Source organism: Sabethes cyaneus, chromosome 1, assembly GCF_943734655.1.
Source record: "Sabethes cyaneus chromosome 1, idSabCyanKW18_F2, whole genome shotgun sequence".
Taxonomy (NCBI): domain Eukaryota; kingdom Metazoa; phylum Arthropoda; class Insecta; order Diptera; family Culicidae; genus Sabethes; species Sabethes cyaneus.
Genome location: NC_071353.1, coordinates 147,352,343 through 147,377,458, shown reverse-complemented (window position 1 = coordinate 147,377,458; position 25,116 = coordinate 147,352,343). Strand labels below are relative to the sequence as shown.

At 39.3% G+C, this 25,116-nt stretch overlaps 2 protein-coding genes across 3 annotated transcripts; both read right to left on the bottom strand.

Moving 5' to 3' along the window:
• Positions 1–10,456: 10,456 nt before the first annotated feature.
• Positions 10,457–11,800, bottom strand: LOC128746408 (zinc finger protein OZF-like). Its single transcript, XM_053843457.1, has one exon. It carries the CDS (start codon positions 11,798–11,800, stop codon positions 10,457–10,459), a length of 1,344 nt encoding a protein of 447 aa, XP_053699432.1.
• Positions 11,801–22,436: 10,636 nt separating this feature from the next.
• LOC128745723 (uncharacterized) lies at positions 22,437–23,751 on the bottom strand. Of its 2 annotated transcripts, XM_053842811.1 has the most exons (5): positions 23,736–23,746; positions 23,427–23,644; positions 23,154–23,255; positions 22,700–23,089; positions 22,437–22,630 (listed from the first exon to the last, which is right to left on the bottom strand). In XM_053842811.1, exons 2-5 carry the CDS (start codon positions 23,539–23,541, stop codon positions 22,515–22,517), a joined length of 723 nt encoding a protein of 240 aa, XP_053698786.1. In that variant the 5' UTR covers positions 23,542–23,644; positions 23,736–23,746; the 3' UTR covers positions 22,437–22,514. The 2 variants fall into 2 exon arrangements, with proteins under 2 accessions (XP_053698786.1, XP_053698780.1); XM_053842805.1 differs by having other exon boundaries at positions 23,427–23,751.
• Positions 23,752–25,116: the final 1,365 nt, after the last annotated feature.

Genomic DNA, 25,116 nt, shown 5'->3' with positions numbered 1-25,116 from the left:
ACCGTCCAATCACCGGTTTGAATTCCTCCTCCTGACCAACCTGAGCATTACAGTCCCCGATGATAATTTTGACATCATGTCTTGGGCAGCGGTCGTATTCACGCTCCAACTGCGCGTAGAATTCGTCTTTGTCATCATCGGTACTTCCGAGGTGAGGGCTGTGCACGTTAATTATGCTTATATTGAAGAATCGGCCCTTGATTCTTAATCTGCACATTCGGGGGTTGATCAGCCACCACCCGATCACCCGCTTCTGCATCTCGCCCATCACTATAAAAGCTGTGCCCAGCTCGTGTGTATTGCCGCAGCTCTGGTAGATGGTATGACCATCTCTATACGTACGTACCATCGTTCCTTTCCAGCATACCTCCTGCAGCGCTACGATGTCGAACTTGCGGCTCTTCACTTCTTTAGAAATCACGTGGGTACTTCCGAGGAAATTTAGAGACCGACAGTTCCATGTTCCTAATTTCCAATCGTTAGTCCGTTTTCGTCGCCTGGGTCTTTGCCGATTGTTCCGATTAGAGTTATTATTATTACTTACGGAGTCCATTGCTTTGGTTTTTTTAGTGGTTCAGGCTTGCAAAGCCCGCAACCAACCCCACAGTATCGCCGGAGGGCCAACGTAGCTCGAAGGAGCCCTCCTCCCCTGTCAGCATACGACCTTGGTTTCCACCGGGGTTGGTTACCCGATCTCCACCCGAGGTTGCTCGTATCCCGGCTGGTACCACGAGGAGGTTGGGGTAGGAGTTGCTAGGTAAGAGGCTGTGAACCACTGTGGGGTCTATTTTATGCCCAGTGCACAAGGCACCGATGGTACGCATTACCTAGCCATTTACCAGCCTCCTTGCTTAGAGATAGAGAAAATTCCTCGTTCGAAGAGCTCGTTCTGGGGCGTAGAGATTGAGCTGTTCCAATAAAGTTGAGCAATCAATTTGTCCGTTCAAGAGCTTAGCAACGAACACAACTTGGGTGATGTTGCGCCTCTTTTCGAGCATTTCGAGCCCCAAAAGTTGACACCGTGCAACATATGGGGGTAGGTCCGACGGGTTACTCCATGGCAGCATGCGAAGAGCGTAACGTATAAACTTTTTTTGCACTGACTCAATCCTTGCAATCCAGTTAGCTTGAAACGGGCACCAGACAACTGAGCAGGACTCGAGTATTGAGCGTACTAAGACGCAGTAAAGCGAACGGAGCAAGATGCAGGCGAAAGGTAAGCGCACAATCGAAATTTACGCCTAAGTCACGAACGTGATCAACTCGTTGTAGTCCATGACCCAGAATGCAGTAATTTAAAATAATCGGGCTCTGATTGCGGTGGAACGTCATGACATTGCATTTGACACTAATTGTCAGCAAATTTTTCGTGCACCAGCCTTCAAATGACTCAATCGTCTGTTGTAGTCTCGAGCAATCAAGTACGGTTTTTATAGTCAGGTATATCTTGACGTCGTCAGCATAAAACAAGCGGCATTCAGTTGGTAAGACTATAAAGAGCTCGTTGATGAATAAAGTAAAAAGCAATGGGCCTAAATTGCCTCCTTGAGGAACTCCCGAAAGATTGCAAAACAATTGCGACTTTTCTTGACCGATTTTGACGCATAAACTACGGCCGGTAAAGTAAGACCACAGAGAACAGACTACCAGGTAATTGATAAAAAAGTGTGTAAAAGGTTTTTATGTAATCTACGAGTAATCCTTCAACAGAGCATCCCTCGAGCAGTAAGTGGCAAACTAAATCTTGATGTCGCTGCCATCGCTGCTATGTAACTCCAGCACAAAGAAATATTGTCAATAGCAAGGAAAATTGTACCATCCAAAGTGCGATATCGCTCATAAAAGTGCTATTTTGCATTAAATTGTTTCGGTATCTTCGGCGCACTTTTTCGTTATCTTCGAAGCAATCGCACTTTGGATGGTACAATTTTCTTTGCAATTGACAATATTGATATAGGTACATGGATATTTTTTGATGCGTTTGGCAAACTATTTCTGGAGGGCGCCACCGACAGATTTTACACTCAAAAAATCGATTACTTTCTTCGAGCCTGTTAATCTGTTCTCTGTAGTAAGACCTCATCCATCTTGTAAATGCAGCAGATATTCCAAGTTTCTCCATCCGATTCAGTAATATTTCGTGGTCGATACGGTCGAATGCAGATTTTAAATCTGTGTATATCGCGTCTACTTGCGCGCCTTTCTCTAGGCTATTTAAACAGAACGAAACAAATTGCGTAAGATTCGTGGCAACAGATCTTTTGGGGATAAAAGTACAAGGGTCCATGCCTAGTGGCACGGGCGCAGGCTTGAAGTAGGACTACGAATGCAGCGCAATTCGTCTCTCAATACTAAAGCCGGTGATTTTTGTATGAATTTCATATATAGATGTACAAGTTGCGCATTAACCCTTTATAAGGCAGTGGCAACTATATTGCCACCAACGAAAAACATTGTTTTTGCTTTTCTAACAATATCGTTTTAGCATATTATGTACTCAATATGTTCTGATAGCCTTTGGCAACATTCTCAATGTTTTTAAATCGCTGAATTTGTAAAAATGGTAATTTACGAACCACTTTTATGAAAACAAATCTTGGTTTTTGAGTGTCAACAGTAAATTTGGTTTAAATTCGTAGAAAAACCATTAATTTGGAAACTTTTTGGATGGTAATATTCAGTTTACGGCGTTTTGTGATAGATTATGTGGATTTATCCAAAAACTTAGAACCAATATTCGAGAACATGTTTTTTGGGCTTAACGGGCAGTGGCAAACATATTGCCACCAACGTTTTGCGCTAGACGGGCAGTGGCAACTATATTGCCACCAATTTTTTCAAGTTTTACAGCAATTTTCTCATCAAAAAGAATATAAATGGGTTCTACCGAATGTTAACATTGTGTTTCGCTAAAGTTTGTGTTAATTCCACGCGTAGTTGCCACAGCCTTATAAAGGGTTAAAGAATTGTGTTCTTACATGTGAGAAATTCATAATTTCAGCTCTTCAGTTAATTTATATGGTGTACCTCAAAAGGTCCGTTTGTTAATCTCTAATTCTCAAATTTCTGACTCGTAGTGTCCATTGTCAACTTTCGTCCTTTAGATGGGCATTCCACCAATTTAAACCCTTCTGCTTCCGCGACCAAAATTTGGGTTTTCTAGCTTATATAATATTCTATTATAGCCGCTTATTGTCAATTGCAAGTAAAATTGTACCATCCAAAGTGCGATATCGCTCATAAAGTGCTATTTTGCATTAAATCGTTTCGATCTTCGGCGCACTTTTTCGTTATCTTCCAAGCAATAAGTGCGCCGAAGAGACCGAAACGATTTAAGCTAAAATAGCACTTTTATGAGCGATTGCGCACTTATTGATTGGACAATTTTCCTTGCAATTGACAATAATAGATCGATGTTTCGAATCCAACACGGTCGGCGTAACTTCCACTCCACACCAAACAATAATCGGCTGCTGCCGAGTTATACCACCTTTGCCGCGTCCGAATCCGGACAGGGAGATAAAATCGTAACTCTCACTCACTAAATCGTAACCCAAACAACGCGAAAATGATGCCGTTCGCAAAATCAATTCAACTGCTTCATATACTTATTCAGTAGTTCTTAAAAGAACTGATTGTTTTCTACCAGCTGTTAATAATACAAATCGAAGAAATTTACTGCTTGGCAGCAACTTTTTTCTAACCGCATTCTCCGTTAGAACAACTTCTTTTGGCTTTGGAGTTTTCGGTGCCTTTGTTATGGTCTTCTTTGACTTAGTAATCTTGCTTCTCGCTAGCAAGTTTGGTAGGCGAAGGAATCGGAAGCGCCAGTTCTTTGTTTGGACCAGCTTTCTCTTGTTGAAAACGAACTTCAAAGCCTTTTTCACGAATGTGTCCAACTTTGAACCGTCACAATTGTAGTTGGCGGCGATATACTTCTAGACGGCTTGCAATGAGGATCCGTTGACTCTTCGGTTTATTGGCGTCTCGCTTAGTGACTTTGGATGTCTTCGTTGCCTTATTCCGGGGAAGTAGCAACAGCTGAAGCTCAACGATTTTCGAGCGGATTCTATAGAGCGTTAATTAAATACAATCAAACTATGATCCCTTTGATTCAAGGGGAATTTAATCCAATAGCTCTCTCCTATATATTTCTGTCATCAGTGTTAGGGAAGCATTGGCGTGAGAAGGCAAAATTTTTTAGCAAAAATAAAATTAAAGCAACGTCATCTCATGAGTTAGAAGACCGCATGGTGAGTCCACATATTTAACGTTTTATAGATCAAATCAGAAGAAATTCTTCATGATTTAAAGAACCAGCGACATTTGGAAATTTAATTAAAGAAATTTAGTACACAGAAAATTTTCATCTCTTCATAAACAAATTCGTTCGTCCTAAAAAGGACGGGTTGTGGTAATTTATGTGGTTGAAAATCCGCCCAGCAGAATGGCTTGAATGTTTGAAACAACACCTCCCAGGGCAATGAGACAATGGTTACCGCACAGAGCATTTTCCATTAATTCAAGCTCTTCCGCTCCCGCAACCAAATATTCTAATATAGCAGATAATAGATCGATGCTCCGGTATCAACGCGTTCTGCGCACTCTACACCAAACAATGATCGGCTGCCGCTGCGCTGCGTTTTACCAGTTTGCCGAGTCCAGTGAGGAAGATATAATCGCAACTCTCTGTCTGGTGCCAACCGTACCAATGCCAATGCGAAAATGATGCCGTTCGCTGGCTTACTTCTGATTATATACCAGAGCAAACGGCAGCAAGTTGTAACAAAGGCGGATCAACGTAGGGCAGAGAATCATAGACACGAAAGAAAGGCGGTACAACGAAACCGTACTCCGTACATTGTTTGAACAAAACCAGTGTCCGGTGCTTCCTTAATGAAGAGCTACCAGTTTCTGCAGAGCAACCTAATATGAAGCATCGTCTTCATGCCACCGAAAACCAGTGGAAAGGCCGTAAAGCGCGATAGGAAAAAGAAGAAGAAGCCACGCCACTAGGAGAGCAACGCTATTTTCTTTCATTTGATACCGACAGGGATGGCACGGCAACGGGCATGGCAGACGTGCACTCACAGTTGTGTGTGGTTGTGCCGGGTGAGTTTGCCAAGCGCGCCGTCTCGGAAGGTACCAAAGTATACCGGCCTATAGTAAATGTATCTGGTCAGGCTTCTGTAACTATACAACAATTAGCCCTTTTTAGGGCCTAATATATAAATGAAGATGCAATTCGATTTTCTCACTAAACGCTTAGTCTCGAATTACGAAGTGGCGCAGTTTTCTTTTGCCAGATAATGTGGCTTACTCGTTTCGTGTTTTTAGAAAGAATCTTAAATTAGTATTATTTTGCCTGTGTAGGTATATGAACAATTTTGTTCAGAAGTATTCTTCGGAAGCTTTGTCTTAATACATGTAATTTCTGACGGGCTCATACTTCGAACGCTCATACTAAACTGCCAACATCACTTTAAAATGTGAGAAAAATCAATTTAACTGCTTCGTATACTTTTATTCAGTAGTTCTTAAAAGAACTGATTGTTTTCTACCAGATATTAGTAATGCAAATCAAGGAAATTTACATCTAGGCAACAGTTTTTTTCGGGCACCTCTCCGCTGGAACGATTTCCTTTGACTGAGGCTTTCGGTGCCTTTGCTACGGTTTTCATTGGCTTAGTAGATTTTTGTTCGGGGGCACCTGCATATTTACTCCAGTAGTACAGCTTTAATCGGAGCCGCCTTTGCAGCAGTTAGCAAAGATAAATTGTTTTCGTCCGTTTTATCAACCTTGAACGAATCGGAATCGCCTGTTCTTTTTGTTTGGACCAGCTTTTCGACAGTTAATTTCAAAACCTTTTTCACGAATGTGTCCAACCTTGGAACGTCACAATTGTGGCTAGCGGCGATTTACTTCTAACGGCTTGCAGCGGGGATCCATTGATTTTACTGGGTATTGATAGCAGCAAAAACCATATCGTTCGCTGGCGGGCGAGTCGGTTACTTCTTCGGTTTGTTGGCGTCTTGCTTGGTGAATTTGAATGTCTTCGATGCCTTATTCCGAGCAAGCAGCACCCACTGAAGCTCAACAATTTTCGAGCGGATTCTATAGAGCGTAAATTAAATACAATCAAAGGTCAGCTTAACCCATAGCTCATTTCGTATATATTTCTGTCATCTGTGCTAGGGAAGCATTGGCGTGGGAAGGCAAAAACATGAAAATAATGAATATCCGTCTAAAATTTATTATTATCATTTTATTAAACGTTTGTTTGGAAAACATGGAATCTATTGTATTGTTATGGATTTTTTGAAAAATTTCCAATCGATTGATACCAATATCTCTAGAATCTGTTGACGGATGACTGAGTTATAAGCGTGCAAACCATAACCACTTTTCGTTACATGTTCCCTTTTCGTTTTTCTAGAGTGCACCCCAATATAGAAATCAAAGAAGTAGTCCTACTTCAAAACCGTGCTGATCGAGAGATATGTAATGTAAGCTACTGCTGAGAAATGCGTTATGTACAATTACTTCCAAGACTTTCGAGCAGGCACAAAGTGACGTGATGCCGCGGTAATTTTCCATGTTTCTCTTATCTCCCTTTTTATGCACGGGAAACAATGGATTTTTTCCACAATGTGGGAAATACATTCTGCATCAGCGAAAAGTCGAATAACATTGCTAGCGGACGAGCAACAGCTGTGGTACATTTTTTCAGAACACATGAAGGGATTCCGTCTGATCCAATAGCGAGGGAATAATTAAGTTTTTTGATTGCAGTTTCAACGAGATGATCACTTATATGGAAAGTGTTCAAATTGATCATATCAGGCGGTGTGTCTTCGACAGCAGAAGCTACTTGTGCTTCCGATGCAATAAAAGTGTTGAAGGAATTTTTGAAGTGGGCAGCAAAGAGTTCACATTTTTCGCCTGCTGTGTTCGCGCTACAGGTACTCAAAAACATGTTCACATGCAGCCCTATCTCGCTTTTCTTAGAATTCACGAACGACCAGAATGACCCCACGCTGGTTTTCGAGGTGAATTGCGGGTGGGCACACAGTTAGAGATGAGACGTGTCATAATTTGAGTGAAATGACTAACAGCTTATTAACATCAATAAACCGGTCAAGGCAACGCCAATCAACACGAGCAATAGCTTCGGTAAGAGCGGGAAAGTCTGCTCTTCGAATGCATGCTATATGCAACATATACATGCTACATGCGTTGTATGTAACATTTATTTATCAAAGTAGTAACATTGCATACGTTCAATTCTCAAAAGATTGTGCATTTGAAAACAATTTAACAAAATCAAGAACACAAACTATTGCTTTCCTGCTACCTTACTAAAGTTAAGGACAAGGTCGTCAGAGTCCATTAATGGCAGTCAGTATGGCACCAAATATTACCCTTCCCTTCCCTTTTTAAGTGTATCAGAATGCTCCCATAGACTCGGGAAATCATCACAAAAAAATAAAATTGCTTCAACAAACCTGCTAGCCGTAATCAGATCTTGCAACTCGAAGCACTAAACATTGCATTCTATAGTTTCTAACACTTTTTGGAGCATAACTTACACTAAATACTGAGATTTCTGCCCAATTAAAATTCATCACTCTATTTTCACTTTTTCGCCGTCGATTTTTATTTAATTTTTTTCGGCCGTTCCATTCATCACATCACTCGCGAAACTTAACTTGAAGCACAGAAAACTTGAATTTACCACCAGAACAGTTATCTTGTAAGATTTTATAGTGATTTTGCCCAAACTGTTCACTTGAATTGATATGAAAAACTTTACTTCGTTTCGATTGCAATTCCGAATCCGCGACCGTCGTTGTTGATACGTTACCAAGGAAACGGGAGTGATGCCATATTTACGTTGAGCATGAAATTGGCCAATAATTTTCGCTATTAAATTAACGGTCGTAAAGTGTCGAAAATATAGTTATGAAATTCTCTGATAATAAAATTCACCGTAAACAACATTTTATGTGATAGAATTACTGTCGGATCTAGTTCAACAGCAAAAATGGATACGCGATTCTACGTTTCATAATTGTTCATAACAGATTATTATCTACTACTAGCAACTCAGCATAAACTTAGCATAAACAAAACGATAGTGGAAACAAGTACTGAAATCAGTAAAAAAGCTGCTGGCCTCTGACGACCTTCACCTTGAAGATTGTTTTTATTATCCATGGTTTCCCACGTTGAAGGGATTTTTCCAATTCAATCCTATTTATCAACAGCACATCTTTTCACTACACTTCTAATGAAACGGCAAGCATGCGTATTCATACAGGGTCGTATTATAACCGAACACTACAGCTGTAGCACGTTTTTCCAACACAGATATCAAATTCGCCGAGGTTTAATCGTCTCGCAGTAAAGAATTTGCGATCTGTTGTGGCAATGAACTTGTGTCGTTTTTTCTGGCACACTTCCCCAACACAGACATCAAATTGGACTAGGTTTAATCGCGTTCGTAAGAAATCTGTTGGCACGAGGGGGTTTTATCACTCTTTCTGGCGTACTTCCCAAGCAAGGACATCAAAATGATCTAGGTTCAATCGCGGTGTTAAGAAATCTTGTTGAAATGAGGAAGCTTTGTCACTCGTTTGGGCTTATTTCCCAAGCACAGATATCAAATTGGTATAGGTTTAGATCATCCTAAAGAATCTTCCAACCAATCACGAAGCGAGAATTCTGGTAAAACATAGGTTCATCATTTTCAATTTTTCAATAGTTCAACATCAAGAATCCATACTTTTCTTCATTTGGGTTAATTCTTAGAAGATTTTCCAATCGATTGGTGTAAGAATATTGAAAATCGATCGGGAAACCGCTGAGCTATTGGCGCTCAAACCCTTTCATTTTTCGTGACGCTCGCATTTTTCGATTTTTTGGAATGACATCCTATCTCAAAACTTGCCTTAAGACGTAGTCCTACGTCAAAAGCTTTTAATTGTTTTTCTTTGTATGGTCGATCTCGACTTGATCGAAAAGGTCACTGTTCAGTTAAACAATTAAAACATCAGCTAACATTTTTTCACTCAAATCCAGTCTTCGATCTGTAAGAATTAGGCCAAGCGTACTGTAACGCGCGTTCGGCTGAGACCTGTGTATACACGGGACGCTAAGAGCGACTTGCGCCATAATTTGTACATCTGCGGCTCACTATTCCTCTGTCGTTCCCAAAACTCCAGCACATTACTATCTGCTGATATCCGTGGTTGAAATGCGAGTTCTTTCAATTTCCTTTCAATGGTTTGTCGCCCATAGTCTTGCTGTGAGTGCTTTTTTCGTGACATAGCTTCCACGCGGCTGACAGACGGGGACGACACATTCAAAGCGATCTGACTACTTTCTTCTAGCAAAGAAGCCTCTGCGGTATCCTTAAGACGATTTTTTCCCACAGATTCATGGTTTGCTCGATAGCCAGCCACTTATTTTCATCAGTGAGAAAGTCTGAGCCGGCATAATTGATCCGCTGATCGAAATATACAGCGGCAGGGAAACATCTATTTTCGAATATAAAAGCTTGACGGTATTCCACTGCAAGGAAACGAACATTCGAACCAAATGAGATATAGATCTCCCATTGTAACTGATTCATTTTGTAATCGAAGTGTTGCAGAGTAGACCGGATTGAATGCGTCGACAAATGCCTCTATAAAAGATCCAATCTTCAGAGGTTATTATCAAGTCACTGTTTTCGTCCACCAGCACGGTGTTGAAAACTTTGTGGGTCATCAAATGAACCAGCATTGAATGAGCGGAATTCCACCTGGTTTCACAATCCAATTTGTGGGTACAGGAACCTGACCTCGTTTGAACAATTTTCGATAACTGCAAAAGAAATAAGGTAATGGGCACTTTTAGACGGACGACTCCCTTCTCCAGACGTTCACTATACATTGGATGGGTAGTTGTTATACTTATCTTATCCTTGTTGACCCGTTTTCCCGCATTACCTTTCCGCATCTGTCTTGATCATTTCCAAATTTGACCTCTATCTCAACCCCGAAGACATCCTCGTCGCCATCATTCACAGGCTCCCAGCCTCGCTGTCGTTCAAAGGCTTGCTCATCTGAAACTCTTGTGTGGGGGGGGGGACCTAAAGCGACGCCACCAGAATTTCCGATTTGCCTTTGACGTTTGGTAACACATGATTTACATGATGAATGTGCATTTGATAGAACAAAATATACGTTAGTCGATGTAAATTTTAATAAAAAAATAAGATTCGTTCTAACCAAGCTCCCAATGCGAACGATGCCGTTTGTGTAGTTTTAAATAAAGGAATTTTCTTTTTTGTGAAATCTACCTAATTATGAGCATTCGATTACAGCGCTGTACGATTTTATTGATTATCCTATGGTTCTGGTATGTTTTATCTCCTTCCCTAGTCCAAGGCATGTTGGGCCACACCTGTGATTACGTCAAAACTTGCTCGGAAGCTTTGTTTTGCTTTACCTCTGCGTGTGCACTTTTCATGTGCTTGTAAAGACTTACGCGTGAATTGTACTTCATGCTGCACAGTTTACATTCCACGTGCGTTCCTGCCGTAACGTGAGTGAAACCATGCTGCCGCAGTTCTACGCTTCTCTCGAAGCTTTCGTCACAGTCCGAGCACTGGTACGGATGGCTCAGTGCGTGAACCTTTTTCTTGTGTTTAATCAAACCTTTATTCGCATGAAAATCATTCCCGCAAATATTGCACACGTAACGGTCACGGTTGGTGCTGCTGAGACCGGTCCTAACTTTTCCAATGTCCACCTTCAGCGAAAGTGAAGAAGCTTTGAAAACTTCTTCGTATTCGGTAAAACTGGAATACTTTTCCTCGATACTCTCCGGTTGTTGCGTAGGGCTTGGTGGATCGAATAACAAAGCACAATCGTCACACTTATCGTCATTATCCGAAACTGCCGACCGTTTGTTCTGACTTTGCGAATAGAAAAACGATTTCCCACAAACGGAACATTCGTGTGGTTGTTCAACGGTATGCGTGCGGGTGTGCTGCACCAATGAGCGGTTTGTACTGAATTGTCTGCCACAAATGGTGCACTTGTGCTGCCGAACATTTGTGTGCATTGTCAAATGCGTTTGCAGCGTTCGCTTGAATACGAACTCCTTACTGCAGACATCACACCGAAATAAACCTTGTCCCGTGTGCAACCGCTGATGCGCTTTCAGATAAAAGCCACTGCTGAAGTTCTTGCCGCAAGTATCGCACTTGAAAGGCTGCTCGCCACGGTGAGTTTTCATGTGCGACTCGAGATTTGCCTTTGATTGACAGTTTTTCCCGCAAACGCCACATTTGTACCGTTGCTTGCCGGAATGTACAAGCATATGAGTCTTCAGGACTTTCGGCGTGGAATAATTATTTCCACACACGTCGCATTTAAACTCCCGTTCCGAGTGTAGGAACATGTGATGATATAAAGTACTGTTTTGGGCGAAAGCTTTTCCGCATACGGTACATTTGAATGGTCTCTCGTTGGAGTGTGCCCTCAGGTGGGTCGTCAAGCTCTGCTTTTGCTTGAATCCTGTGCCACAAATTTTACATTTGAAAGCGCGCTGGTCGGAGTGCGACTGCTTGTGCTGGCGCAGATGCTGCCGAAGGAGGAACGCTTTGCCGCACTCGGTACACCGGAAAGGCTTCTCGCCGGTATGCCCGCGCAGATGCCGCTTCATGGCGTGCCGTTCCCGGAACCGTTTGCCACAGATTTCACACTCATGCGGTCGGCATTCGCCAGCAGCTTCGAGTGTCTGCTTCATGCTAAAAACAATGATGTTTTAAATGATATTTTTCCCACAAAACAATGCAACCATACCCTGAACTTTGAACATTCACGCAATTGTCTATACCAGGATAAACTGCACGTATTTTCGATACTTCTTTTACACTAGTTTTTTGAGTGAGTTCCATTTTCAATCTTTTGCATTTGCTGAAACTCAATGTTTATGTATCATGTAAATATATGTTTGTTTTTATGAACCACCACCACCACCCAATCCAGCCCAACCACCCAGTACTGTCATAAGTGTGACGTGTGAGCACAGAGAACAGACATCCATTCAGGAACTAATTTTTCGGGAATTCTTGGATAAAATTTTGAAGGAAATTCACAGAGGCCAGACATCCATTCAGGAACAAATTTTTTGACGTAGGACTACTTTAATAGGGTGGCGTCTTACTTTAATAGGGTGGCACGTTGGAGAAGCAAAAATGACCGCGACACGACGAAGTGATAGATTTTGAACGCTTATAGCTCAGTCAATTCTGAATATATTTTTATGGTTTGCATACCATTCGAATCACAAAATATCAGCCTTTTGTATAGTTTTTATTACAAAATTGTATTTTGTATGTAACTTCTGGAATTTCCACGTAAAGTTGAACAATTTTTCCAAATTCCCTACAGTATTCGTTCAATCGTCGCCATAGTTACCATATGCAATTTTTATTAATAACATACAATCAATTTAAGTGAGAAGTGAGTGATTTTGTGCATCTGATTCTACAATGTCTCAATTGCTTCAAGCAAAATATATGCGTAAATACCGCAAGCGAGTCCGTGAGCAGACATTATTAACTGGACCAGCAAGAGGCCAGCGTTGACGGTGGCAGAGAACTGTAAATTCTACCATTTGAGAAGAAAAGGAAATCGTAGTGATTCAATGTATTCTGGAGTGGGCAATACATCGTTAGATGGTGCATCGCACGAAATAGCTGGTCCCTCCAACGTTGAAGTGTTGCGTGAGGTGACCGCTCCGGCGTATAAATATTATACAATTTCCTTTAGTAGGTGCGAATGCTCTTACTGTAAACAAGAGTCAAGGCGGCACATTTTCTGAAACCGCGTACGAATATGGCAAGGGTCAGAAACAGCAGTTGGTGTACGTGGGAATGTCAAGAGTTATATCGATTGAAGGATTGTACTTGACGAATAACAGAGGCATATTTAAGTTTTACCATGCCAAGGGAACTGCATCACCGAGAATCCAGGAATTACGGACGGAACTTAGGCGCCTGGAAAATCACAAATTGGTTACTTTAGATGCTGAACTTCTAGAATTTATATCTAACGTAAGCCATTTTGCTGTACTGCTGAGCCTGAATGTACAGAGTCTAAACGCACGCACATTCAGCAGATATTTCAACCGATGCGGTTCTCAAACTGGCAGATATCCTTGCGCTCAGCGAAACATGGATGGACAATAATGAAGTTATTTCCATATCGACATTAGTGCCAGGAGCTTTTCCTTACCAACCGGTAAGGAGATGACACCATGTACCTGATTTTAACGGCTAGTAAGTTTCTGATTAGCGAAATCAATTTTTTTTAATAATTGCCAATGTGACAATGTGGTTTCTTCCCTTGAACCCTTTAAACAATCCAGCTGAAATATTCGGACAAGCGACATCAACTCAATAATGTTGCCACTGGAAATCAGATGTAAGAAAAAGAATATCATTTATGATTATACCATACATTACTTTATTTCATAGTGTCAAACAGAAAACTCAAATTATCAGCATTATCATGATGTCTGAATTCAACCCCACGCTGCTCTAAATAACAGTTCAGCATGTGTCAGATTGCTTATAATTTACACGATGCGAAGTTCTGCAATATGTAATGTAATGTAATGATTTTGTAATGCTACACTATGCTTTTTCTCTACAGCACAAACTAGCCAATCCATTCGTTTCAGTCAATTTTAAACTTTCAATATGGTTCTTTTCAAAACCATCATAACTGTCAATGAAGAGTATTATGATTTCCATTAGCAATCAATTTTCTCATAAGTGTTTTTAGTAAGGTGTGTCTAGATTGGCAACTAGTGGCATGCAATTGTTCCTAACAGTTGCTGATGTTTCCAAGTAACTATGGCGACGTACCACAAATGTGCAGGTGGCAACAGAAGCAACATTGAGCAAAAACTAGCAACATATCGCATTCCCAACGTAGCCAAAATTGCCCATTCTAAACGCACCTTTACATTAACTTTGCGTAGTCCTACGTTGAATATGCGGTCGTGTCTTATACACAACCCCTCTGATTTTTTGTGAATTCCGGAGTGATTCGCGATACGGGCGCAACTAACAAAGTGTGAACAATGAGAAATATCACTGTGATAATTTGCCAGTACATTTTCAAATCTTAATTTAAATAAAAGCAAATATATTATATTAACAATATAGTTCACTCCTCTATAATCCTGAAGACACGACTACTAGCGCCATTGCGGCATAAAAGGTTACCAAAGTACACCGTAAATTGAACACGTCTATCGGAAACAACTCAACTTTCAGTATAGAGTTTAACCATTTCTAGATAGAATTAACAAAAGGGCGAATGTCACAAATGTAACCCAAACGGATGAGTTATTATCTGCTGGACCAGTATAAGAAAATCAGCTTTCGCTCGGTTTGTTTACGTTTGCCACATTCTCTGGTTTGCTGGTTCTATCTTCAATTCAATTCAATTCATTTCTCCAACATCCCTTTTACACTCATGGAATTGCGCATATGAAGATAGAATCAACAAAAGGGCGAATGCCGCAAGCGTAAAAAGCCATTTGAGAGTTGATTTTGCTAGGCTCGTCCAGCAAAAAATAACTCACGCGTTTTGTTTACACCTGGGGCATTCGCCCTTTTGTTAACTCTATTGAGATATGTGAGTGTAAATGAAGAATTATTGTCAAAAATCTTTGTTTAATGATTTCCTGACCTTGCTTGTTTTGAAGACTAAACATTTACTGGTGGCAGCACCTTATTTTCGTAGCCGAAGTACGAAATACGAAGTGAAAATTTACTAAACGGTTTAAAATAAAAACGTTGCTACAATTTAAACATTTGGTTGGATCGCTCAAACCACACTCAAAATATTCTGCACATAACTAATGGTAAATTTCCATATGAAATTCTAGATGATTATCATGTGCCGCATATAAACACAATCCGCCTAGAAATACACATAGAAATTATACGGATATGAATAGTATGTGCAAAAGTTTCGCGTACCCATAAATTATAACTGTGTGGCATATAAAGTTCATTGACTACCCAAGTAACCAAAAGTTCGAATAATGGTGTCTAACAAGGGTTAAACAGCTTTACGTATATCAATCTATAGCTTGCTAAGCAGCGTCACTTTTAAGTAATTAACCGAACTTTCAAGCTGTCTTGGGCCCACTGCATAGAACGCTAAGCAGCTTCGAAATAAACTGTCAAAAACTAAGAAAAAACAAATTTAGCAGCACTTCTATGTTCTATTTTTATATTTCTACCTAACTTCTATATTCGTTGCATTTGCCTGCTGTTGGGTTTGAACCCGGGTGTTCCGCGTTGCAAACCTATACCGATCCACTGCGTCACCTTTGCCGTATACAAGCGATGTGAATTTTGCAAATGAGTTGTTAAGTAAAAGTTCGTTTTAGAACTTGCAGCAACTTTATGCAGCGCGAGTTAATTATAGAACATAAAGTTTGGATCCAGGCAATTAACTATAGTAGTGAGATACCGACAGCATATGCTACACAACACAACACAATAATGAAGAGCATTACATTCTAATTTATATTTGTAATTAGAAATGTGCGAGGATTAAATTTATTCAAGTGAAATAAAAATAATTAATCTCCAATAGTTTCAGGTTCTGCTGGTTTGATCACCAGAAATATAAACAAAAAAGCAGCACGCAGAACTTGTTAGCAACTAAAGTTACTTCAGAACTTCATGTAGCATCCTAATAGCTTTGAAGTATCTATGAAGTACTCGCAGCACTTCTTAAAGCATTTAGTTCCACGTATATTTGATATACACTACTAGTCAGCAAGAAAGTTCCACGGAACTGAATCTGAACTAATTATGAACTTTCGAGTTCGCGTGTCAAGTAATATTCGAACTTTTGGTTGCTTGGGTAGGCACATTGCAAAAATCTATGTGTGGGACACATAGAAACTATACGAAAAGTTTTCTCAGTGCAAGACTTTTGTCAATTTTTCGTATAACAAACTAATCCTGTTAGTTTTATTATTGTTCAAGTGCTAAATTTGTGAAATGGGTCGCATATACTGTGCAGTTTTCGGATGTTCCAGTTTAAAAGAAACTCCTTCCAGTGTTTTCTTTTTCCGAATTAATTCTATCAAAAGGTAAACTATTTCGATTTCCAGTTATGTTCCTATTTTATTATATCTCTAGGCAAATGGATACGTGGGCAAAGTTTTGTCGCAAACCGTCAATCAGCAAAAGTAGTCTGATTTGTTCCCTACATTTTCATGAATCCGATTTTTTCAATCCTGATAACAAACGTCAAGGGTTAATACAATAGAGCATGAATGAAAAATAATGATAATTATAAATTAATTGTTTTTAGTTTATTCCTGCACGCTACTGAAATGTCAAAAATGTTGTTCAACTATTACGTACACGTCCGACATTATGGTTCGTAAAAAGCCGGATAGTTTCTAGTATTCACAATTAATTTTTATATCTAATGTTACAATTTAGAAGAATGACGTCATAGGGCTAGAGATAGCATATTCAATCTACCGCACCTTTTACTTATGCATTGGTTGCACGCTTAAAAATGTTTGTTACAAAAAGCTTTTAGTCACCTTTTTGTCCGCAAGAGGGTGTTACTTTTGCGTCTTTTCGGATATATATGAGATTTTGCGAAGTGAACTATATTGTTAATATAGTATATTTGATAAAAGTTACAAAAATCAAGTTTAAAGACATAAATTGGTGTAGAATAAATCAATCTTATAATTTCACAACAATACTGCATAAAATTTGTGCATTCAAGCTCAAAATCTAAGTTTTATAGTTGAACCCCTTGGAATGAGCCTCAAAGCATTTTGACAATGAGATTCGCCCAGCCCTGTTTCGCCTTGTTTAGTTTTTTTTTATTAAGTTTCGCCTGTGTTTTGATAACAACGCAGTTTCGCTCTTTACTATTGCAGATTGCAAGAAAAATTCTCACATCGCGGTTATCTTGACTGTTGAACCAAACCATCAAAAGATCACCGCAGAGCAGATTTCTGCAATTTATTACATGAAAATTTACTAAATCAATTGTTTTTCATCAAAACCATGCTACAAAACTGTTATTTTGTAGAACTGCAAACCATAAAACCTAAATTTTAATATTGCGTTTATCTCGCGGTTATCTCCTGGGCGCGTTATCACCGCCGCTGCATGCGGATTTTTCATAACCGCCGCAATATCGCCTATTTACAAAACGTTTTGCGAATAAGCCTGTCACTTCATAACAATGCAAGGGGCTAAACTGCAAACTGTCCTTTGTTTTGATTAAACACTTCTATCGCCCATTACCAAAAACTTGTTTTAAATAATTCTAACGATTAAAACAGAAGAAAGGATTCTTGCCAAGGATATTATCAATCTTTTTAAGGCTGATGGTGTGATAAAACGATTTGTTTACAATTTGTAGTTGAGCCCCAATCGCGAATCACTCCGGAATTGTTGGATAAAATTTCAAATTAGAATCACCTAATATGCTAGCGTCACCACCACTATAGCACGGACAAACAGAAATAACTCTTGGAAGAAAAATCGACAAAAATTATCGTACCTCACATTTAGCCTGAACACCAGCACCATCTATGATAGACATTCCCAAATACAGCCTGAATTCGTTAATTGGGCCATGACTGCACTCCAGCTGATTCGCTAATTGGGCCGACTGACAGTTGTTAGAAATTTCTAAACTCGAAAATTCCATACAATTTTGACATTCAAGTTGTCACATAGCCCAATTAGCGAACACCCAATTAACGAACCGCCCAATTAACGAACCACCAATTAACGAAACTTTGCTGTATCAAATAGCAATATGGGTGTCCCTCGAAGTAGCAAGTATTTTTTATGGGCAATTCCCCTTCTTTCGTCAAAAAGCGCCACTTTGACCAAAACGGAGACATTTCCAACTAAGCCCAAATTTGAAATGACGGTTTTATCGGTACGATGAATGGAAAACGAGTGTTATGTCTGTTTGTCTGTTCTAGAAAATTGCCGACAGCCCAAGTAACCAAGAGTTCGAATAATGGTGTCTAACAACCCAAGCAACCAAAAGTTCGAATATTACTTGACACGCGAACTCGAAAGTTCATAATTAGTTCAGATTCAGTTCCGTGGAACTTTCACGCTGATTAGTAGTGTATATCAAGTATATGTGGAACTAAATGCTTTAAGAAGTGCTGCGAGTACTTCATAGATACTTCAAAGCTATTAGGATGCTACATGAAGTTCTGAAGTAACTTTAGTTGCTAACAAGTTCTGCGTGTTGCTTTTTTGTTTATATTTCTGGTGATCAAACCAGCAGAACCTGAAACTATTGGAGATTAATTTTTATTTCACTTGAATAAATTTAATCCTCGCACATTTCTAATTACAAATATAAATTAGAAAGTAATGCTCTTCATTATTGTGTTGTGTAGCATATGCTGTCGGTATCTCACTACTACAGTTAATTGCCTGGTTCCAAACTTTATGTTCTATAATTAACTCGCGCTGCATAAAGCTGCTGCAAGTTCTAAATCGAACTTTTACTTAACAACTCATTGGCAAAATTCACATCGCTTGTATACGACAAAGGTGACGCAGTGGATCGGTATAGGTTTACAACGCGGAGCACCCGGGTTCAAACCCAACAGCAGGCAAATGCAACGAATATAGAAGTTAGGTAGAAGTATAAAAATAGAACATAGAAGTGCTGCTAAATTTGTTTTTTCTTAGTTTTTGACAGTTTATTTCGAAGCTGCTTAGCGTTCTATGCAGTGAACCCAAGACAGCTTGAAAGTTCGGTTAATTACTTAAAAGTGACGCTGCTTAGCAAGTTATAGATTGATATACATAAAGCTGTTTAACCCTTGTTAGACACCATTATTCGAACTCTTGGTTACTTGGGAAGGGTTAAACAGCTTTATGTATATCAATCTATAACTTGCTAAGCAGCGTCACTTTTAAGTAATTAACCGAACTTTCAAGCTGTCTTGGGTTCACTGCATAGAACGCTAAGCAGCTTCGAAATAAACTGTCAAAAACTAAGAAAAAACAAATTTAGCAGCACTTCTATGTTCTATTTTTATACTTCTACCTAACTTCTATATTCGTTGCATTTGCCTGCTGTTGGGTTTGAACCCGGGTGCTCCGCGTTGTAAACCTATACCGATCCACTGCGTCACCTTTGTCGTATACAAGCGATGTGAATTTTGCCAATGAGTTGTTAAGTAAAAGTTCGATTTAGAACTTGCAGCAGCTTTATGCAGCGCGAGTTAATTATAGAACATAAAGTTTGGAACCAGGCAATTAACTGTAGTAGTGAGATACCGACAGCATATGCTACACAACACAATAATGAAGAGCATTACTTTCTAATTTATATTTGTAATTAGAAATGTGCGAGGATTAAATTTATTCAAGTGAAATAAAAATTAATCTCCAATAGTTTCAGGTTCTGCTGGTTTGATCACCAGAAATATAAACAAAAAAGCAACACGCAGAACTTGTTAGCAACTAAAGTTACTTCAGAACTTCATGTAGCATCCTAATAGCTTTGAAGTATCTATGAAGTACTCGCAGCACTTCTTAAAGCATTTAGTTCCACATATACTTGATATACACTACTAATCAGCGTGAAAGTTCCACGGAACTGAATCTGAACTAATTATGAACTTTCGAGTTCGCGTGTCAAGTAATATTCGAACTTTTGGTTGCTTGGGAGCAAAGTAAATTGATATATACCAGGTATGTGACCATCGAGGGTTGCATTAGTGTGTGTAGAAAGAAGAAGAAATAGTTCTGAAATATGATGGAACTTGCATGAAAATTAAAACTAAATTAATTGTAATTAATGAATGCAGCTATATTATTCCAGACAAATATTTGAACATTTACAATGAAATGTAAGGAATATATTTTAAAGTCATTTGCACTTGTAGTCTTCTTTATTATGCATAAAAAATTTGAGAACATGGGTGACTAACTATTTCGATGTGCAATTGAAAAATGAATTAATGTTAATGTAATACTTCACGATCAATACCGGGTATGAAATGGGGAAGGCAACTAGGAAGAAGCGCCCAACATAGCTCTAGCCATCCCAAGCCCCTACCTAGCGCCTCCACGTGGCCATACCTGGAAATACTTCAATTTGTATAATTGAGTAGCCAAGCTAGGAGGTGCGGGGTCGTGCGGTTTTCAGTTCCTAACCTTACAAATGTAGTTTTAGGCAACCATTAAACCACACGACTTTATTTTCAAGTATTATATGATTTAAACTAATATTTTTGGCAAAATAATCTATTTTCAGAGAGCGAAATAAGGCGCTATATCCTTGGCCAATTGCAGCCTGGCTTCTGGTCTAAATACCATTAGTTCATCCCTGAGGGTCCGGAGTATCATTTAACCTTTATTAGCAAAGATACTCCCAACGATTGTAAATAAATCATTATCTATGTATACGGGAAGCGTTTGGTACGGGAGGTCCACGCTTTCTTCCTTCCCCTTGATTTCAAGGAGTTTAATGGAATTAGATATTTTTTCTGGTTCCACTTGATTCCTTGGAATTCTCTCTGCGGTACATGCTGCGCAGTTGGCCTGGCCGTTGACAAGAAAAATGATTGATTCAAGTAATCGTCATTTTCCAGGATGCCTTCAAGAATTGGCTGCGTTAGTGTGAGATTAGATTAGATATTAGATGTAATACTTCACGATCAATACGGTATACGGTTGCTTGAATTAAAACACGTTCCATCCAACATTTTGCTTGCATGATGCTCTTGAATATCTGCCTTTGATGTCTTCTTTTAAAAAATAGTTTTATTCGAATAGATGCTTGTGCTATTGGTTGAAAAGTCACTGTTCCAAGATGATACCTTTTTATCATAAATTTACCCGTCTCAACACTACGTAGAAAACCATAAAAAGTAATCTTAGATTGCTACAAAACGGTCTTAGAAGATAATTAACACTTTAAAAGCTTACCAGAAATCAGACGAAAAATATCGCGGGCGGATAACAATGTTGCTCATGCTGCTTATTGAACAATCATGTCCGAGCATTTTAAAAAAAATCTTTTTTGTTTTACTACTTGTAGGAAAGCGATATAACGACATTTCTTTGAGACATCTTGATACCGCTCTGACGAAAAAATTTCCGCTTGCAATTTGGAATGTTGCACTTCATTGTATTCATGAAAATACATACTAGAAATAATGTTCTAAGCATAAACATAAAAGCTGTAAGAAAAAAAAAGACAAATCTTGCGTATCCAACGATTTTTTTAAAAAATTAACTAATTTTCCATACAAAATGCTCGAAATCTCAGAACTAGTGTAGATGTGTTAGTGCAAAGTGTATATGACAGCTCGCATTGTCATATACCTGGTATATATCAATTTACTTTGGCTTGGGAGTAGATCAGAGCATAGAAAAAGCAGGGGTGTGAAATTGTCAAAATTTTGCGGACTAAACATCCATGGACGGCGACAATTTGGAACCAGCCAGTATACAGAAAATAACATGCTAATATTAGTTAAATTATAGCTAAAAGGCTGTGTTTAACTGCTTTCTAATTAGTATCAGTAATCTCAAAATGAACAAACCTTTAAGTAGGCACCAGAACCAAAAGTACCAAAACCAATGAGTGGGACATGTACAATGTATGTAGTTTGACAGCCACACCACCCCGCTGGGTTTGACCTCACAACTATACAACTACATAAAGCATTGCACGCAGATGTCAGTGCGTTTTTTTCCTCCCAGGTTTGACAGTGTTGTGGGGTTTGTTTTGATTACTTATTCGTAAGACTCAGAAGCAGAGCTGCCACAAATACAGATATTTGTGCATGCATAAATTTGGGACCCATCAATTATTTCAGTTGCTGTGATATCTGGCTCTACTAATATTCCTGAAATATAAAGTACTTCATGAACTATTTATGTTATTTAAAAGATTAGATCGAGAAAATTAAATACTCCGGAGAAAACAGTATGGTCCCAAATTTATGCATGCACAAATATCTGTATTTATGGCAGCTCTGCTCAGAAGCAAAAAACTGCAAAAAGGGCAAAAATATATGTTGTACAGAACTGTTATCATTTTCCTGTTTCGGAAAAGTCGGGTATTTCCGGTTTCCGCAAACAAGTAGTACCAATTACAAGTAATAAACCCACTAGCAATAAAATTAGGTTACAAAGGGAATCAAAACAAAACACACAAAAACGTCAAACCAGAGTTGAGGTTAGGCACCGTGCAAAGGTTTATAGTAGGCACTGAATATGGTGCTGGCACGGTTTGCAGCAGCGAAATCTTTTGTTTTGGTTTTTCACAACTAGATAACCAACATTTAACATACAAAGAAAACAAAAGGTGTTTGTCTATATTTTTACCTTAACATTAAGCTCCCTTAGGGTTTGCCTCCTAACCAATCATTTCTTGATTAGTTAATCCAGTATTTACTCTCGTTTCCGCTTTTTTCGTGTTGTACATGCATCATTGAAATTATTGATTGATTTTATCAATTCGGATGTCGCCGTTTGTTGATCCATGTGAAATTTACTCATTGCCGTTTCTGGAGAAAGAAAGAAAATTACGAATGTACCTACTGTGTTGCAACAATTTGCCCATTCCCAAAACATACCTAACAAAATTTTTATGATTTGCAGTTCACTTGCGGCCAGCGTTGGGAACTCATGCTTTGCATTGTGTGCCGTTCGGCCGCTGTACGTGTACCGGCTGGTGTTGCAGAACAAATATCCAACGGCTTTCCGTAGCAGATCGTACGGCGATTTTGCCGACAGGTGGTCGAATTTCTTCCTTAGCACGAAAGCTCCCACGTCCGTTCGGGCCAGCTCCTCCAACCGCGCCAGTCCGCTATCGTTTTCCACCGGAAATTCCACGCTGACCTCCTGATCGAAACGGTTTATTACTACTGGAATTTGGTTTTTCGCTGCGCAGTTCGTTTGCTGCAGGTTTTCTACGACTTGCTTTGTTTTGAGGCAGCATTCGGCTAGGCTGTCGACTTTTTTATCTGTAATAATAATTTGACCAATCAAAAAGTAATATGTGTGACCAATTATTGTTGGTTCACTCACCAAGTTCTGTCAGTTTGCGCATTATGTCAGCTAGACTAATTTGTTTTATCTCCAAGTTATCCAAAACGGTGTTGTTATATCGGAACACTCCTGGCGGTGGAACTGAAAGAGGAAAATTCTTCTAATTGTTTGTTTTATCTTCTACAGTCAAATCAGTCATAGCAGCTGGTATCGACTTAAATACCAATACCGGCATCGGCAAATCACCGGATCGGGGACCGGTGGACCCCCGGGCATCAACGATAACGGAATGATAACAAAAAATAGACAAACCTTGCTGGACGATATAATGGTTCTTAGCGCCGGGGTCGTTACTGCCGGTGCCGGACGGTTCGGCTACTAGCTGCATTCCAAACATTGGTTCACCTTTCATATTCATGCTACTCATGGTTTTGTTCTTTTAAATCGCGAACACAGCACTTCATAACACGGTAATCTTACCATTAAAGCTCATGTTTGATACTTTTTGCATTCGAATAAGATAACCACGTCTAGAAAAGTGTTGTTTATAAAGCGACACCAAAAACAAATTTCGATTAACTTTTACGCTTGCGAATTATTGTGTTTTGCAGCAGCTTTTACCAGAATTTCACCTTCCACGGTTCAGTAATCAAATCAAAACAAAATGATGCATCTCTCGAGTCGGGGGACAGAGGATTGGGCGATACCGTATCGATACCCGCGATATCGATACTCGAAGGCCGATATTTCGATATATTTCATCGATACTTACGACGTCGATATTATGCTAAATCGATAATTTCATCCCGATACTGTTTTGATAAAGCGGGATATGCAGCTAAAAAAATATAAGCTAAAACTAGGCCTGGATATGCTGAAGAAAGCAATATTTTAAAGATTTTTTCTGGTGCTGTTTTCTTTTCAGGTAGGGTATGTTGCTACATCGTCGTAATTGCCTATTCCCGTCCTATCCAACACAAATCAATAAAAATATCAGCATTTTTATGAAACACGATGCAAAACTAGCAATTCCCTAATATTTTAGTTTGTTGTCTATCATACGCGATCAATCAAAGTGAGCTGAGATCTATTTAAATGCTTTTTATCATTAAAGAAGTCCTACCAGCCAAATTTCCTACGGTTTTTCGTGCGACGAAGAAGAAAATACCGACTAATCGTAATTTTCGTCATTCTTAAATGAAAATAACTCACGCAAGGCATTGTCGTTATTCTACAGCCGGGAAAACTTGCCTGACCTTCATAAATTTTGTAGAATAACATTTGTCATGCCGTCCTACACAAATACATGCGCGTTAGCTTCGTAAACAATGTTGTGATTTTTGGTTCGGACGATGAAAAATTTTGATGGACGGATTTTAAAACGGTACGACGAATTTTAGAAATAAAGTCAGTTGCGTAATTTCAATAATATGCTTTAATAGTCGCTTTTCAGTGATTTCAAAGTTCACGGATCGGAAGGTAAGTGTGATTTAGTCAAATCAGCACAAGAACTTTTGGAGTATTAATTAAATCCATCCAACAAATGATGAAAATTAGAATGGCTTTACTTATTACGACGGGAATTAGAAAAAAACCCTACCTACTAACCTTAATTCTCAAATTTACTTTATTGGAATTGACTCTTATGCAAAACCTTGAACAATGTCACTTACATGTTTAACGCTTATTGAACAGTAAGTGCATACGATACGCGATTTTCAGCAATTCTGAACTGACCAGAGAGCACAGAGAGTAGTATTGGGCGTTGACGCTATTAACAAAGACTTTCCAGCTTTTTACACGCCATAATAGCGGTGAAAGTGGTAGGGGTGGGACAAAGATCGAGAAGAGCTAGAACCGGAAAGCAGCAACTCCCGGCGGAACTCTGTAGGAATGGCCAAGAACCGCCAGCAACGACACATCACCGGATGGTTTGAGGGGTTTGGGAGAGGGCAGCCGGACGAGTGGACTTAGGGTGTGGTTTGTCCCATCTCGGATAGAT